Source organism: Lutjanus erythropterus, chromosome 13 (assembly GCF_056507025.1).
Source record: "Lutjanus erythropterus isolate fLutEry1 chromosome 13, fLutEry1.hap2, whole genome shotgun sequence".
Lineage (NCBI taxonomy): Eukaryota > Metazoa > Chordata > Actinopteri > Lutjaniformes > Lutjanidae > Lutjanus > Lutjanus erythropterus.
This window is the reverse complement of record NC_139329.1, coordinates 19,275,274-19,294,326: the sequence shown is the minus strand read 5'-3', so window position 1 is coordinate 19,294,326 and position 19,053 is coordinate 19,275,274. Positions and strand designations below refer to the sequence as shown.

The 19,053-nt window shown below is 42.0% G+C and overlaps 1 protein-coding gene across 1 annotated transcript in view; it reads left to right on the top strand.

The window, feature by feature from the left end:
- Positions 1–6,969: 6,969 nt before the first annotated feature.
- The window catches only part of pclob (piccolo presynaptic cytomatrix protein b), a 66,899-nt gene continuing 54,815 nt past the window's right edge, over positions 6,970–19,053 (top strand). The window contains exons 1-8 of the mRNA XM_084734960.1: positions 6,970–8,070; positions 9,296–10,129; positions 11,668–12,486; positions 12,604–13,506; positions 13,730–14,611; positions 14,869–15,753; positions 16,505–17,359; positions 17,576–18,829. Of these exons, the coding sequence (XP_084591086.1) occupies positions 7,048–8,070; positions 9,296–10,129; positions 11,668–12,486; positions 12,604–13,506; positions 13,730–14,611; positions 14,869–15,753; positions 16,505–17,359; positions 17,576–18,829 (7,455 nt within the window). The 5' untranslated portion in view covers positions 6,970–7,047. The remainder of the gene's footprint in view (positions 8,071–9,295; positions 10,130–11,667; positions 12,487–12,603; positions 13,507–13,729; positions 14,612–14,868; positions 15,754–16,504; positions 17,360–17,575; positions 18,830–19,053) is intronic.

The following is a 19,053-nucleotide window of genomic DNA, read 5'->3' as shown; positions in this document are numbered from 1 at the left end:
AAGTCTGAAGGTCTAATAAAGGCTCAAACACTGTCTAATAGAAACATGTTTTTTCTCGTTTTTGTCTAATTTGATACAAAGCATGACTTGCTATGTGTTATTACTGAACTGTAAAATAAAGTGCGACAAACAAATCATACAGTTACATCTCCTGCTGGATAATAAGTAGCCTTGATGTAAGTTCTATTCTGATACTCCATAAAAACAGGAAGATTATCATCACTTCATCATTATGTCCCAAAAAAAGATTTTCAAATACCAGATTGTGAGGATGAGGTAGATATAAGCAGTCTGAGATTACTTAAAGGATTTCCGGCCCGTGTTAGAGCACACAGCAAAGCTACAGCCTATATCCCCAGATGGAGATTGTGCTGATGAATGTTTCCTGTGTATGTGTGTGACTGTGTATGTGTGTGTGTGTGTCTGCAATGAAGCCAAATCTGGCGCTTTCCAAAGAGAGACCATAGCGATTCTGCCGCTCACACATCACGCATGACGTAACTCTTCCACACGCCCACACACCACTTGCTCTCCATCCTTCCCACACATCTCACTCACGCTTACCACGTTCTGAATAGGAGTGTATCTACTGTATGTCGTGTGTGAATTTGCATGTGACTGTGGGGGCATGTGTCTGTTCAGAAACTCTAGATTTCTGGTGAATTATCTTTCTGATGGCAGAAGGGTGATCTGTAGAGGTGAGACTTTTTTGTTTATCCTATTTTGTGTCTCCTCTTGCTCTTAAATCAACTTTTCTAAACCTCTAGATTATATTTTGTAAACCAATTTGCAGGAAGTGTAAAGAGAAAATACTTTATTTATATGCACCAGGGTGTTATAATGTGCTATTTACATCGTACGAGTTTTTTTCTGAGAGGATTTATGAAGAATTTCCTTTTCAAAGATGATGGTCAGCTCAGACAGAAGTCGCAGCAAGTTAACTTATCTGACTTGAGAGAGGAAGAAAGCCAGCAAGTTGTTTTTTTTTCTTACTCTGACGGCAGCAGAGAATAAGATTGCCCAGATTGTCTCTTCGCATCACATCTGCTCTGTAGAAAAACTCTTGTGGGAGAAATGTCAGACTCAGAAGGCCAGCACAGGAAGAAGATAGAGGTTACAGAGACTGAAGAGGTGCTTTGTGCCTCTGGGTCTTTATATTACATACATCTCCATTAAGTTTTCTATAAGCTAAAATGCAACCAGCAGCACTTAATTCTAGGGGAAATGTCTAGACGGTGTTTGCACAATGGAAGAATTGCTGCACACTGTGAGAAGGCGTGTAGTGCAAAATGTTTGTTTATGCTAAATAAAGCATGTGATTATGTGCAGACAGTGTAGCCATGCCCAGACATTTGCTTTACAAATGTATTGACTGATGTCCCAAACTGGAAGCTGTGTGGATTATATCCAGCATGTTGTGCATGATGTAGCAGGTCTGGAGTCAAGTCTATGGATAGAGCAATTAGTTTTTTTTAAAAATGACAAAGAGAAAGAAATATGAAAAAGGGCTATTTTAAGGATAATTCTGGGATGTATTATTTCTGCTGAAATGACTTGTGTTATTCTGTGGGGTTGTACTTTTGGTTGAAGGATGGATGATGTTTGGTGTAGTGATGACTAGGCATACACCTGAACACACATGTCCACACATGGATCTGTGTGAATATGAAATACCAAATACAAGAAAATACAAGACAGAAGTGTCTACAGTCAGTCAGCCGTTTGAAAGGGGATGATAGGAGATGCTATCTGCCTTGTCAGCAAAATGACCAAAGTATACACCCCTGTCTGTTCCCTCAAGGCAGAGACAGTGCAGAAATAAAAGGGTTGGATAGTTGAATGTATTACTCCAGTCTGCCTGACTCATTGATCCTTTATCTGACTGAGGTTTGTGCAAATTACCGCAAACCTGGATATTACTGGACATTTTGTTGATGTCACTGTAAGAAAGAATAGTTTACAGCAAGAATACACTTGACGTGTCACCACGTCACTGGAGCACTAAAAGAAACTAAGGCTAGCTCAACTCTGATTTGTAGCTCCTTACGCCCAACAACAACCCAGCAACAAGTATCAGACTTCAGGTTCTGGCTTCATATTGCCAGCTTCCACTGAAAATGACTTATTGCCCTTGTCACCAGTAGTGTGAAAATACTGTTATACTCAATGGCCCCGGCCATGGTTCTGAAGTATCAACTGTGTTGTGTATAGATAAATCATAGATGTAATATATGAGCCTAGATAAGGCATTGCCACTCAGCCTTGCTATCAGGTTTTCCCAGTGGCCACTCTCTGTATTGTAGTAAAAAATTCCCCTCTTGCCCAAAAAGCCTCTTCGCCCACAGGCCACCAATATAAAAGACTGTCTGTAAAACTGTTGACAGGACACCTCCAACTGTAAAAAAGGTCAGTTATGACTCTTGACACTATTGCACATAATCAGTGGGCCATATATCCAGAAACTAGAAACCTTTTTTGGGTTATGCACCAGGCGAGCTACTCTCAAATGACTGAATGGGCACCATCTTTGAATACACTATCTAATTCATTATAAGACATTTCTGAGATAAATCCATGGCACTGTCCGTGGTGCTGAAGTAGCAGACAGATTTGCAATTTTGCTTTTTTCTGCCAGTCCTGCTCCTCTGCCAATTTTGTTTTGGACCTATAACATTCTCTAAACTTCATTCTAAATACTAAATTTTATACTACATTGCAGCCTATACGATAAAGTGGTGTCTCCTTCATGATGAAAGTGACAAATTTCAACATGTAGTTGCACAGGAGCGAGACAATCATAGAGACGCACTCCTGCCTGTACTATTCCTATAATATTTATATGATCGTACAGTAGCATATGTGCTACTGAAAATACACTCCCTGACTAAGACACCTCTATAGCAAAATATTTTAGGGGAGACATTACTATCCCCTTGTTAAAAATGAACAAATCACATACTGTTTACAATCAGTCCACAGATAAAATATTCCATCCCTCACTAGGCTCTATGTAAATTTAGTGTACATCATAAAACAGATAAAACTTGTGAACATCTTAATGTGGCGTTTTGAAAAAAAAGTATTTAAATTACAAATTATCATGAGAAATGAAATTAATTTCAAAGTAAACTGAAACATGTGACATTGTTCACATGATTCAGCACTTGCATCTATGATCACATTAACCCTCTATACCACTCATGTGACATTTCGAGTTGGTCTAATATGTCAGCGGGCGCTGAGAATATGCGCAACGTGTCACGCAGGAGGGTAAATCTTAAGGTCTCCGACGCTCATCACACGTGACTCGGGGGAAATAAATCGCCTTGTCCCCTTTAATTTCAATTTCCGTGCGTGATATATATTGTGATCACCTGTCAGATGCGGCGCCTGCGCACTGGAATGGGAGGCGGAGTGGATGCTGATCGCTCTCTATCTGCTGCCCTGTGCCCTCCATCCCTCGGCGATCAGACAGACACGGACAGGGGATATCCGAGGAGGTTTGGGCGAGGATAGGGAGGCAGACCTGCTGCGGATGAAGGTACATTTCCCCTCGCTGTCACTGGAATACCGCGCGTCAGTGTTTGACATTGTGACCGTGGAGGGTGAAGGATGCTCGGCTGCAGGATGGGAGGAGATCAGTGGGGGGACACGGAGCGGATAACAGATGGTATTTCGGCAGATGACAGGGCTTTTGCTGGGTTTCCTCGCTAAATTAGTCTGGTTTATAGTGAAATCATGGTGGTACAGCATTTAGACTTTTGCAGAACCAGAGCAAGCTGCTGGTCAAGGGCAAATAAATAGGTGATAATGTGTTCTTTTCTTTTTTTTTCTTTCTTTTTTTTTTTTTACCATCACCGCTCACCCGTGTCCACGGAGCTGTCATCACCTCTCACCCTCTGCGGACTAAAATGTTATCGGGTTTAATGCATGCTGCTTTTTCATTGCGATAAAACGCTGTGTGGGGATATCAGATCCACAACCGCCTCTGGGTGGACCATTGCTGCCAGTGGGCTGAGCGTAGTAAATCCAGCTGTTATGCTAAATATATACACAGACAAATGCTCATCACTGCCCTTGATGATGCTTTTTTTTTTCGAAAAGGAAAGTATCAGTATTCACTTCCCATGCATTATTTGACGGGCCCCTACCCGGATGTGCCTGCAGTTTCTCCAGAGAGAGCGCTAGATGTCCTGTGTTTACTCGCCTTGCTGCTGTAAAACATGTCCTGCATGAGATTTCTCATTCGGTGCCATTTGGCTGATGAATGAGGAAAACCCGAGGATGAATTCTTTGACGGTGGCAGAAAAAAAAAACAGTAATCTGTGCATGTGAGTCCACCTTGAATGCTCATATGAACCGGCTTTGTAGTAGCCGGGGTGTTGCACATTGCTCTGTATTGTGTTGCTGTCGGAAAGGGATCTGTGAGGTTTGTGTAAGCTGTGATCAACAGAGCGGCTCTGACCCTGTCCATGGTCCTGAAAGCAACAGTCGGCGCGGAGTAAATCAAAGTGAGGCTGCATCGTTAATGGCTTTCTCTGGTTAGAGTCGACGGTTGCAATGCAAATGATAATCGTTTCTGCTGGAGCGATGAAAGTAAATTTTATCTGTCGACTCCTGTTGAGTGTCAGAGACACAGTTTCTTCACATTTACAGTGTATTCAAATGTAAACTCCTCTATTGTAAAAAGGTGCAGTTTAAGGATAAAGATAAAGATGCACGGCTCTAATCGCGAGAGTTAAGCACATGGTATTATGTAACACACTGATCGTCTCCTAAATGGAGTTGTTAGAGATAACTTGATTACAAATCTGTCTTAATTTGATTTTTTTAAAAAGGGATACCACCTTAGACAGTGAATCACGTGATGAACACGTTGACCTACAGAACTGGAACAATCTTCCCCCATCACTACACTGTAAAAAGTTGAGAACACTACAATTTCGAGCCAACCTATTTCAATGGATTCTCTTAAAATTTTGGAAAAGTTTTACAAACTATAATGATCTGTTGGGATAATTTACATTTCTTCTTTAAACTTGAATGTTCGAGTTAAAAAAAAAAACAAAAACATGTGAAGTGAAAGTGAATAATGGTTAATAATCCGATATTTTCAGTTGCAGTCAATTACAGGAGAAATCTGTAACATATTTACTGTAATAAATCATAAAATGATCATTTGTCATCGGAGATGAAGGAAACATACCAAGTAGAAATACTTGTTCGTAAGTGCTGTAGCACTGCCCCCCCTTTTAGATGTCTATTCCAGGTCAGAGTAACTGTTAATGTATCCCAGTTTGATGTTAATCAGAGTTCAAATTAATGCCAAACGTTCACCAAAGGAATAAGTGTCTGGATCATAAGAAATCAATAATAATAATGTTGAATCCCTGGATGTTAACTGTTAAATTAAGCGATATGTTAATGGTGTTTGGCAAGTGATAAGACAGGCAGCCACTTAATTCAAAGTCCAGGGTGTGTATTTTCAGAATAGTGGGCTTTTGTGAACATTGACACTCAACTTACAGCTGATCAACTTACAGTGGAGGACTCGCTGTCACTTATTATTCTCAGTTTACAATGTTGCACGTGTTCTGCACTCCAGCGGGGCTCCTGCAGCCTGCAAAGCTTCACCAAGTCTCAGGAGGTGGGGTCATGGGGAAACAAATGTCTTCAACCATAGAGCGTGTATTAAATAGAATTTCAACCTATTTAATGTACAATATATGGGTCCAACTCACTGTTTGGACAGCTGTACTCATTTCTGAATGTGCAATTGCAGCATATTGCTCCTGTAATTTTTAGGCATCCAAATAATGACAAATTTCAATGTTCACTGCTCACTTTGAACATATTTTGAAATCCAATTTTTTGGTTTTTCTAAAACTCAAAATTTCAGGCTTATCCAAAGAAGAAAAGTAAATTATATCAACAAAAGATTACAGGTCAGCAAAACTTTATTTAGTTTATTTCAAAACTTAAGGGCTGATTCAAAAGTAAAAAAAAATCTAATGAGGCAGTTCCCTTGAAACTTTGTTTGTACATGTTACGATCAACACCTACATTATAATTATTCGCAAACAGGTCTATAATTCATAAGGATTTATAGCAATTCTTCAGGGTTTGAAACTTTTTTTAAATTCCAGGATCTCAAATCCTGATGTTTTTGTTTGGCAAAATGTCCCAAGAAAACCTGGATCCACTTGAGGTTTCTAAGTGAGTCACATTAGTGCTTGCTCTTAGTGGGGACAGTTGGGTTTATAGAGTACAGTTTAGATCTGAGTCATTTAAAAAAGTTTATGATTTGGCACAATACAAATAAAATTGAATTGAATTGCAAGGTACAGTGTGTTGTTTTTTTGTTTTTTTTTCCAGAAAATGTTGCATATTGTGCTTTTAATGTGAAGAAAAAGTGAAATAATTATTTTGAGCTTGAAAATGCAGCTTGACCTGTACCTTATTAATAAATTCCATATTACTGCTTAGCCTTGACACTTTGATGGAGTATAACCATTGTTATTTATAGGAGAGGTATCTTCATGAGCCTTTTCTGGCTTCCAGCATCTGATATTAGATGCTATTAGGTTTCCTCTACATCCATTATACTTACGCTGTGTGTCGCTGCAGCAGGTTTTGTTTACCAGACGACATATTGGCTCAGACAGTGCTGTAAATGTGGTTCACAAATTCTCACGCTCTCTTTCATTATCCCTCCCTCTTGTCTTGTTCCCTGTCAGCTCACACTTCCGCTCTGTCTGTTTTTTTTTCCACGCATTTAGGAAGTCTGGTGTAGATGCTGAGCCAGAGGAGAGCCCAGGGAGCAGCAGCAGCAGCAGCAGCAGCAGCAGTGGGGCTGTAGATGCCCTCTCCACAGCTCCGGCCCCAGCTCCCCCCCAGGCCTCTGCAGGAGAGCCAGGACAGAGAGGAGACAGCTCCTGCTCTGACTCCGACGACAGTCCTGTAGACTCAAGCTCCTGCGAGGAGGACGAGGAGGAGGACGACGAGGAAGAGGAGGAGGAAGAGGAGGGGGAGGAGGAAGACCCCACTATGTTCTCCTCCAAATTCCTTAGTGGGGCCAACCCCCTCAATGCCGTGTCCTCTGCTGTGAATAAGTTCAGCTTATTTGGAGATGATGGGGAGGGGGATAAAAATCAGAAAGCTCCTCCTCAGCAAGTGGGGAAGGCACCTGGAGAGCAGCAGCAGCAAGGAGCAGGTCCTGTTAAAGGCCTGCAACAGCAGCAGGGGGCACAAAAATCAGGCCAGCCTATGCAAAAGAGCCAGCCTCCATCTAAACAGGGCTCACCACAGCTGCAGGGGAATGGACAGGCTGGACCCCCAAGCAAGCCTGGTGGGCAACAAGCTGGTGCAAAGGCAGGGACACAGCCAGGGGGCCAGCTTAAAGGAGAACCACAGAAAAATCAAGCTAATGGTTCACCGAAACCTGTAGCTCAACAACAGATTCTGACTAAAAGTGGAGAACAACCAGGATCTCCAAAGGCATCGTCACAACAACAGGTTCCACCTAAGGCAGGGATGCAAAAACAAGGGCCTGCTAAGACTGGTACACAGCAACAAGAACCTGCAAAGGTTGGGCCACAAAAACCTGGTCCACAGCAAGGGTCGCCTAAAGTAGGACAGCAACAGCAGGGTTCACCAAGACCTGGACAGCAACAACAGGGCTCACCAAGACCTGGACAGCAACAACAGGGTTCACCTAAACCTTCACAGCAACAACAGGGTTCCCCTAAACCTTCACAGCAACAACAGGGTTCCCCTAAAGTTACACAGCAACAACAGGGCTCATCTAAAGTAGGACAGCAACAGCAAGGCTCGAGGACTTCACCCCAGCAGCAGTCTTCTGATAAGCCTGGTACACCTGGTCTGTCCCGGGCAGGGTCTTCATCAACTAAAGGTGGACCTCAGTCAAAAACAGCAGCTAAGTCCCTTTGCCCAGTGTGTAAGACAACAGAACTTAATATGCACACCAAGGAACCACCAAACCATAAAACCTGTACAGGATGTAAAACTGAAGTGTGCAGCTTGTGTGGCTTCAGCCCTCCAGATTCTGACGTAAGTAATGGTTTAGTATTTTGATTATCTATCTATCTATCTATCTATCTATCTATCTATCTATCTATCTATCTATCTATCTATCTATCTATCTATATGCAGTACATACTTTTGCTATGAATGTTATATCAATCAATCATTAGCTAGATAGTTCGCCTGCATTTTGCTAACATTAATCAACTTAAAAAATGACCCTGTGTGCAGATTGTGTAGGAAAAGGAGAAAGTTGACCGAGGTACCAAGTTTACTTAACTGCTATCGGAGCACAAAGCAAAAAGAAGCAGGACTTAGGAAGGGTATATTGAATATTCTTTCACTATATGCAATTGTAGTAGTGGTGTCATAATTGGTGAAAGTAAATTTAACATGTTTGGTGAATGTTCATTCAACATGAAACAATAATCAACACTTTTCTCAGGCTTTCTTGAATAAAGATATCATTAACAGAGAATTAAAGTAGAAATATGTGCTATATTTACTCTAGTACATTATAAAATGACCATTATACGTCTTTAGAGATTAAGGAAACATGCTAAATTGAAATACTGGCTTCTCTAACAACAACCGCCAACAACAGCCAGTTTTGTTCTTCTTTTGAAATGTCCATTGTGGTGGAGACATTCTGCACAATGCCTGTTTCACCTTTACTGACCTTACATGGAGCTAAAATTAATACAGAATGTCAGCCGAATGAGTTACTGTCTATTTATGAGTCATGAGACATTAATTATATATAATTAGATGTTTATAACGGGTAAATTTAGCGATATGTGGGTGGAGTCTGGCAGGCACTGAGACAGGCAGTGCCGGAACTGCAAGTCCTGAGTGTGCATTTTCAGAGCAGTGGGCTTTTGTTTTCAGGATAGGTGGCTCAGCTTTACATGAACGGACGATTGACAGTTATAAACAGCTGATGTACTTACAGTGGAGGACTCAGTGTAGGTTATTGTCAAAGTATAATGTTGCGCTCGTGTAAGATCAGTGTCCCTGCAGCATGCTGAAAACAACTTGCTCACAAGTATTTAATATTACTGACTATGGCTCCAGTTCACTATTTGGACTGCTGTACTCATTTTTAAATGTTTCATATTTCTCCTTTAATTTTCATTAGCATGGCAAAGTTTATGTTGTATTTTTTGTCTTACTTAGTGTGCTTTACAGTAATATTGTATCATTGTGAAAATGTACATATCTTTTTATTTTATTTTATCTTATTTTTATATAGGGGCGTGAATGGCTTTGTCTTACCTGCCAGATACAGAGAGCTCAAGGAGCTTCTGAACCACCAGGACCATCAATGAAGAAGCCAATGCCCAACAAAGCTTCTGCTACTCCATCATCTCCTGCTGCACCTATCAAAAAAGACACGTCAGCACCAGGTTCACCTCAAAAAACGCAGCCTGCATCGGCTAAAGTGCCAGCCAAGGGTGAGGCTGCTAAAGGACCAGACAGCCAAAAACAGGCCAGCCCAGCACCTGTTCAGAAAATGACACCTGAGACCCAAAGAACAACAGGGTCTCCAAAACCAGACCAGACAAGTCAAACTGCACGCAAGCAAAGCAGCGCTACCCAGCAGGAGTCAGGGGGTTTATTTGGTTTTGGTGGTGCTAAAACTGAAGCTGCAAAGCCTGAAGATTCAGTTACTGGGAAGATGTTTGGTTTTGGTTCCTCCATTTTCAGTTCTGCATCTACTTTAATAGCCTCAGCTGTTCAGGATGAGCCTAAAACCACACCACCAGTTTCTCCCAAAATGCAGTCTGCAAAGGAGAGCAAACCGCCTGCTGTCCAAAAGCCAGCACAAGACAAGAAACAAGAGCAACCCCAGCAGGCAAAAGCTCCTCTAGCAGGACAGACCAAAGTGGATAAAGCTCCATCGGATACTCCAAAGGCAGCAGCAGCCTCCCAAAATGTTCCTAAGGCAGGTCAATCCACTTGCCCAATCTGTAAGATGGTGCTCAACATGGGCTCAAAGGATCCTCCCAACTACAACACCTGCACTGAATGCAAAAGCACTGTGTGCAACCAATGTGGATTTAACCCCATGCCAAACGTAACAGAGGTAAGATGCATGTGGTATTTTGTTAGTGATCTTATTGGACTTAAAGAACCTGTCTGCTGGTTCTGTCCAGGCTGTTACATTAGTGCCTTAAAGGTCTCAAGTGTTCATTATTTAGATACAGTACTGTAACACGCTCATGATACTTGTGAATTAAGCTCTTTGAAGCTGTTAAGTGCTTCCTTCAAGTTCAGAGTGGTTGCTTTCATTTAATTGTTTGGATTGTTATTCCCAAATGGTATAACACTTTCAGATGCAGAGGATGACAAAGCAGCAGTCATTTTCAAGTTACAAAGTCAGCGTTTTTGAGGCAGAACTTGAGGCATGTTTTAGTAGTGATTCTATCTCATGAGACTGTATGAACAGATAAATACACCAAACAGATACACACTAAATTGAAGTGGGACTTTTTTTATTTAGATTTTTAATGCAGACTGGTTACAATGTCCAGTCCTTGGACTGAAGTTGTTTCAGAAGTTTTTCAGTTTCATTCCATATTCTACTCACAGAACCTCAAGACTCTAGTGAGAAGACTGTGTCAGACACTCACATACAGAAGTATCTCTATGCACCTCATGTGTCACTGTCTTTCCCTGTAATATCACAGCTCTTTAAAGTAAAAAGGAGTTTTTAGAGAGGTAATAATACAATTATCGCCTGGTTACATGTGGAATTTAAAGAGAATTTATCAATGTTTCTTTAAAAAATACCTTTTTGTTGGTTATTCATTCTGTTAATTACTGTCAGTCAATTTTAGTCCAAGAGCTATATGTGAAAACTCACATACAGATAGACATAAACACAAAGACACCTTACAGGGGATGTCTTGTAGGGAATACCACATACAGGGTAAATGGCCATGGCATCTTCCAGGCTGTCTAAAGCACAAAGGACTTGTCACTTGACTCTGTAATTCAATGCACAGTTAGTAAGATACCTTGCCAAGGACAGCCCAAGGCTACTTGATCATGTGATACTGCTTTAACAAATCGCTAAAACAGTGCTGAACCAAAAACCGGATCTGTGCATTTTGCTCTGTGAAAGTGAGTGTTGTTGCACAGCTTAAACCATTAAAACATTTTCAATATTGTCACTCGGTTTACTTTTTTACATGCTTACTTTTGCACTTTTACAATGACACAATTAGTTGCTTAAACTAGCCTTGAAAGACATTTAATAAAATTAAAACATCTGACATGCAATTGTAATAAATGCTGTGGATGCTAACAAAAGTATAAATAGGGACTAAGCCAGATGGTGTCTTTCTCACATCATCTTATCAAGATTACATATTCCTCGCCATTCCCAATATTTGGACTAATCCAGGCCTGCCTTCAACTAAATTGCTGCAGCCATTCACAGACTCTACTCACATTATTTCATGATTGTTGGTTGATGTGTGTGCGCGCGTGTGTGTGTGTGTGTGTGTGTGTGTGTGTGTGTGTGTGTGTGTGTGTGTGTGTGTGTGTTGGGGGAGGGGTGTTTATTACTGTACAGCTTTCATTTTGATTCATTTATTTGTTTATTTATGCTGTTTTTAGGGAAAGGAGTGGCTTTGTCTAAACTGCCAGGTGAAACGAGCTGCTGCCGGAATTGAACCTCCGAAAGACACATCTAAAAAACCGACGTCAGCACAGACTGCACAACAAAAGACTTCTGCACCAGGCTCTCCACAGAGGAAGGTATCTACACCAGCAGCACAACCAGCCAAGGCTGATGCTGGTAAAGGACCAGACAGTTCTAAACAGGCCAGCCCAGCTCCTGGTCAGAAAACACCTCAGGAGAGCCGGAAGACAGGTCCTCAGAAACCACCAGACCAGACAAGCCAACCTGCACGGAAACCAAGTGATACCACTGCAGCTCCACAGCAAGAGTCAGGGGGCTTCTTTGTATTTGGTGGCCCAAAAAGTCAGACTGATGCCCCAAAGCCTGCAGAGTCAGTGACTGGGAAGATGTTTGGTTTTGGTTCCTCCATCTTCAGTTCTGCATCCACTTTGATTTCCTCATCTGTTCAAGATGAGCACAAAACTACACCTCCAGTTTCTCCCAAAATGCCTGCCGCAAAGGACTCTAAATCCCCTGCTGCCAAAAAAACAGAACAGGAGAAGAAACTGGAACAACCCCAGCAGACCAGGGGTCCTCCGTCATCACAGCTAAAAGCGGACAAACCTCCATCAGAGCCGCCACAGAAAGCATCAGCTTCCCCAGTCATCTCCAAAGCAGGCCAATCCACCTGTCCTCTCTGTAAACTGGAACTCAATGTGGGCTCTAAAGATCCTCCCAACTACAACACCTGTACAGTATGCAGAAATACTGTCTGTGTCCAATGTGGATTTAATCCCACACCAAATGTTAAGGAGGTAAGATGATTTTAAAAAAAGTAAAGAAAAAAAAAGGGTTTTTTTAATAAAATACAATCCATTTCATTATACAATAACACCAATCTAAATTTTACTCAACTGTTTGTTCTAATACAGGTGAAGGAGTGGTTATGTCTCAACTGCCAGATGCAGAGAGCACTAGGAGCATCTGAGCCTCCAGGAACTCCAATGATGAAATTCCAGGCCTCACCAAATAAAACACCTGCCAATGCCCCAAATAAGGAAAGTCCCTCACTAGATAAATCTCAAAAGAAAGACATTCCAACAACTTCTGAATCTAAAAAAAAGGAGACCTCTGCCCCAGGTTCTCCTCAGAGGAAACAGCCTGCAACAGCAGAGCAGCCGGCAAAGGCTGAAGTCGGGAAAGGTCCAGAAAGTCAGAAACAAGTCAGTCCAGCTCCTGGTCAGAAAACTCCGCAGGAAGGCCGGAAGACAGGTCCTCAGAAACCACCAGACCAGACAAGTCAAACTAGACGTAAACAGAGCAATACTACCTCAACTACGCAAGAGGAATCCGGAGGGTTCTTTGGATTTGGCAGTTCTAAACCTCAACCTGATTCTGCAAAACCTGCAGAATCATTGGGTGGAAAAATGTTTGGCTTTGGCTCCTCCATCTTCAGTTCTGCATCCACTTTAATAAACTCAGCTGTCCAGGATGAATCCAAAATAACACCTCCAGTTTCTCCCAAGATGCCTGCTGCAAATGCACACAAATCAGCTCCTGCACAGAAGAAAGAGCAGGAAAAGAAACTAGAGCCAGCCCAGCAGCCCAAGAAATCTCCATCGCTACAAGCCAAAGTAGATAAAGTTCCATCAGAGCCTCCAAAGGATGCGGCTGCTTCCACAGCTGTTCCCAAAGCAGGCCAATCTACCTGTCCACTCTGTAAAGTGGAACTCAACATTGGCTCCAAGGAACCTCCCAATTACAACAAGTGCACTGAATGCAAGAACACCGTCTGCAACCAGTGTGGATTTAATCCAATGCCAAATGTGTCAGAGGTAATAAAAGCAAAGATTAGAAAATTCCTTAATTTTATTTTAGGAACTTTAGAAAATTACATTAAAATACAATTACAAATACAAAAAGTAACATATGACAGCCCATAATTGAACAGGGATGCCTTATGAACTCTAAAAAGTACATATTTTGACATGGTGAAGTGATTGCATGCAGATGATGTAAATGATTAATATTCTAATTTGACATATTTTGTGTTTGCAGATAAAAGAATGGTTGTGCCTGAACTGTCAGATGAAGAGAGCTCTTAATGCATCTGAAGGGCCTAATTTGATACCTCAAAATGCAGCTAGCAAAATTTCTCCATCGGCTACAAATCAGAAAATAACAGCTCCTAATCACATGGAAACTCAAAAGAAAGAATTATCGAAATCTGATGCACCTGTAAAGATGGAGACTCCAGCAGCTGATACAGTTCAAAAGAAGGGGAGTTCCATGCCAGGTTCTCCTCAGAGGACACAACCTACAACAGGGACACAGGCAGCTAAAGGACCACAAAGTGACACACAGGCTAGTCCCAAGAAAACTCCTGGGATGATGGGGGCATCAGGTTCTCAAAAACCTGTTGACCAGGCAAGTAGTCCTAAAACAAGACCTGACACTTCAAAAACAACAGAGTCCATGAGTGGGAAGATGTTTGGTTTTGGCTCCTCAATTTTCAGCTCAGCATCCACCTTAATATCATCTGCTGTTCAGGAAGAATCACGCACTACACCGCCAGGTTCTCGTAAGATGTCTGCACCAGCTCAAGTCTCTCCCAAGATATCTGCTGTATCAAAGATTTCTCCCAAAGGTACACCAACAGTTTCTCCCAAAATGTCACCAGCCAGAGAGCCCAAAACTGTTACTCAGGCGCCAGAACAGAAGAAGACAGCAGAGGAATCTGTGAGGAGCAAGGAGGACAAAGCCTCTTCACAGCCACCAAAGGAGGCAAAAACATCAATTAATGTAGGCGCGGCCAACTGTCCACTGTGTAAGGTTGAGCTTAACATCCGCTCCAAGGACCCTCCAAACTACAACACCTGCACTGAGTGCAGGACCACTGTCTGTAACCAATGTGGATTTAACCCAATGCCTATAGGAGAGGTAAGTGAAGGAATACAAAACAACCTCTACGACAAAAAAAAAAAAAATCTTTATTTACTGCTTGCATTTACAGTGAATTTGCAGTCAGCACATTTAAAATTATATTGTGTATTGATCTGTGATCTGTAACCCTTTTACAATGACCTCATTTACCTGCAGTTCTCAGGAGTAATTTTCTCTAAATATCCAGGTTGTTGGAAATTATTGAAATTTCCTATTCCAGAGCAACACATAACCAGGTCTCTACTGTGTTTTAGGTAAAAGAGTGGCTGTGTCTTAACTGTCAGATGAAACGAGCAGTTGGAGCATCTGAGCCCCCAGGACCACCCACAATAAAGTCCCAAACATCACCCAGCAAATTCCCATCACCTTCTGCAGTCCAGTTGAAAGATTCTTCCAAACCAGTTACACCTCCCAAGAAGGAAAGCCCTGTTGTGCAAAAGAAGGAGACCTCAGAACCAGCCTCACCACAGAGAAAACAGTCTACACCATCAGTGCAGTCAGGCAAACCCGAGGCAGGTATTACACCAGTGAAACAGGCCAGCCCAGCTCCTGTTCAGAAAACACCTCAAGAGAGCCAGAAGACAGGTCCCCAGAAACAACCAGACCAGACAAGCCAACATGCACGAAAGCCAAGTGATACCACTGCAGCTATACAGCAAGAGTCAGGAGGCTTCTTTGGCTTTGGTGGTCCTAAAACTCAACCTGATGCTGCAAAGCCGGCTGAGTCAGTGAGTGGGAAAATGTTTGGCTTTGGTTCTTCCATATTCAGTTCTGCGTCTACCTTGATTGCCTCAGCTACTCAGGACCAGCCCAAGACTACTCCACCAGTTTCTCCAAAGATGTCTCCTGCAAAACAGATAAAGTCCCCTAGTACCCAGAAATTGGACCAGCAGAAGAAAACAGAGCCACCCAAGACACCTCCATCGGGACAGGCCAAATTGGACAAAGCCCCATCAGAGCTTCCAAAGGCTGCAGCAGCCTCCCAAGCCACTGTCAAACCAGGCCAGTCTACCTGTCCACTCTGTAAAGTTGGACTCAACATGGGTTCTAAGGATCCCCCTAACTACAATACCTGCACTGAATGCAAGAACACTGTCTGTAACCAGTGTGGATTTAACCCCATGCCAAATGAAACTGTGGTAAGACTAAAGAAAACTAAAGTATTTTTTATTACATTTTCATTTTTACATTTGACAGCTAGCTGACTATAAAGGATTACACCACATTCACATTTTTTCTCTTACTGGCTTTCATTATGTTCAAATTATGCATGGCTTTGTGCATTATTTTCTAGGAGTAATATAAACTGAAATCTCATCATTTCTAACAGTTGCTGAAATATAACAAAAAAAGCTCACTGCCTTGCATAAATATGAAACACTGAGAAAACTAAGTTCCACCCCTTTTCACTCTGTGCTTCAATGACAGTTGAGCAAGGTTGGTGTCTCCATAAACTTTTCTTCTTTCCTATTTCCTGTACTTAGATATGCCATGGCTTGTGTAAGTTGAAAAGAAAACCACATTTTGAGGATAATTAAAAGACGTTGCTGGACTTGTAAAAGCCACATATTTTCACATCTTTAGTTAGCTAATGTTAGCAAAATGCTTGCTAACTTGCTAGTTAATCTACATTATTCATTAGCTGGCTAGTCAGCTAATGTTTTGGTGACATTAGTTAGATAGTTAGATAGCATTTTGTTAACATTAGCTAACTTAAGATGTGACCTTATATGTAACGTTTACAGGAAAAGGAGAAAGCTGACAGAAGTACCAAGCTTGCACAATTTTCATTGGAGTATAGAGCAAAAAGGGGTGGGACTTAGGAAGGGTCAGTTATACAGAGATTAAAATTAATGGTTAATGAATTTTCTGTTTTCTTTCCTTTTTTAGGCGAAGGAATGGTTGTGTCTTAACTGCCAGATGCAGCGGGCTCTTGGAGTGACAAAATCCTCAGTGGTCACTTCTGTCAGCTCTCAGATACCTGCAAAACCCCAAAAGAAAGATATTGTTATGCCAGCTGATGTTGAAAAGAAAGAGTCATCAGCACCACAGTCACCTCAGAGGAAACTGTCTGTAACACCACAGCCAGCTACATCCGAGGCTGCTAAAAAGCCAGATGGTCAGAAACAACCCAGCCCAGTTCCTTCTCAGAAAAAGCCACAGGAGCCCCAGAAACCTTCAGGTCCTAACAAAACACCAGAACAGACAAGGCAAACTGAACGTAAGCAGAGTAATGCCACAGCAGCGACACAACAAGAGTCAGGAGGCTTCTTTGGCTTTGGTGGTGGCAAAACTCAACCTGATGCTGCAAAGCCGGCTGAGTCAGTGAGTGGGAAAATGTTTGGCTTTGGTTCTTCCATATTCAGTTCTGCATCTACCTTGATTGCCTCGGCTACTCAGGACCAGCCCAAGACTACTCCACCAGTTTCTCCAAAGATGTCTCCTGCAAAAGAGATAAAGTCCCCTAGTATGCAGAAATTGGACCAGCAGAAGAAAACAGAGTCACCCCAGCAGACCAAGGCACCTCAATCAGGACAGGCCAAATTGGACAAAGCTCCACCAGAGCTTCCAAAGGCTGCAGCAGCCTCCCAAGCCACTGTCAAACCAGGCCAGTCTACCTGTCCACTCTGTAAAGTTGGACTCAACATGGGTTCTAAGGATCCACCTAACTACAATACCTGCACTGAATGCAGGAACACTGTCTGTAACCAGTGTGGATTTAACCCCATGCCAAATGTGTCTGAAGTAAGTGAGATATGTGCATTAATGATTATATTTCATATAATATCTATAAATCTATATTTCTATAAATGCTTTATTTTACACTCAAAATATATATTGTCAGTCTAAAAATAGATAATGTGGTCTACAATACATAAATGACTTTTGTTGTGCTATATTAATGTTATTGTTCAAATGCTTTATGAAAAAAAATACTCAAAATCATGTTTTTCCCCACAGATGAAGGAGTGGTTGTGTCTAACTTGTCAGATGCAAAGAGCTCTCAAAGCATCTGAATCAGTAGAACCTCCTCTGATGAAACCCCAAGCATCATCCAGCAAAGCATCACCCAACAAAGTATCAACACCCATTGCTGCTGCCAATCAAAAGAAAGACATTATTTTGACTCAAAAAGCAGAAATGCCAGACAAAAATCAGGACATTTCAACACCAGGTGCACCACTAAAGAAAGAAGAAACTAAACTTCCCTCTCAAATGGATATTACCCAAACATCAACCACTGCCTCGCTGGGTGCAAAAGATACTCCAGCTACTGTTTCAGCCCCGACAAAAGAGGACAGTGGTTCACAACCCACCAAGGAGGTTCCAACCTCCACTGCACCTCCTACCAAAGAGACAGCAGCTGTAGTTTCAGACCGCAATAAACCCCTGCCTGCTCAAGCTCCTCCTGTCAACACAGATATTGAAATGTCTCTTCAAGACAAAAAAGATACTATTCCACCTCGTTCTCCTCCAACTAAAGATGTATCAGAAAAGAAAGAGGAGAAAGCAGGAATGGTTCAGAAATCAACTGATCAACCAGTCACATCCACTGATGAAGTACAGCCCAAGCAAGCCCTAACCAAACAATCAAAACCTGTTGAAACACCACTTGCTAAATCTGCTCCTCAGGCTGCACAGCCAACAAATCAAGAGTCGGGTGGATTCCTCGGCTTTGGTAGTCCTAAATCTCAGCGTTCTGGCTCAATAACAACAGAAGCAGTGACTGGGAAGATGTTGGGATTTGGTTCATCCCTGTTCAGTTCAGCATCAACCTTGATAACATCTGCAGTTCAGGAGTCCCGTACAACACCACCAAGTTCTCGCAAAATGTCTGCCCCAGTTGTCTCTGACAAGAGGCAGGCTTCACAGATTTCTCCAAAGCCGAGCCCACCAGTTTCTCCGAAGATGACTCCAGCAAAGGAGGTCAAACAGCCTGCTGCTCAGAAACCAAATTTGGACAAGAAAGAAGACCAGCCACAACAGGACAAGGCTCCTCCATCAGAACAGGCCAAAGTCGACAAGGGTCCATCAGAGCCTGCAAAACCAGAAGCCTCCCAAGCTGCTCCAAAAGTGGGCCAGTCTACTTGTCCACTTTGCAAGGTGGAACTTGACATGGGCTCCAAAGATCCTCCCAACTACAACACCTGCACTGAATGCAAAACTACTGTCTGCAACAAATGTGGATTTAGTCCTATGCCAAATATGGCAGAGGTAATTAAATGACTAAATACTTTATTTCATGTAGAATTAATTTCCTCATTCAGCATTTTTGGCTAGGAGACAGTTTAATTAAATAATTTAATTTAATTATTTGTAAATTGACTTTCCTTGTTCCCAATTTATTGTAAATCTGTCAGTCCTCTCCAATTGTTGTTGTCACTCCCAGTTTAAAGAACACGATTTTGGACCAATATACCAAAGTATGGGTGAGTCAT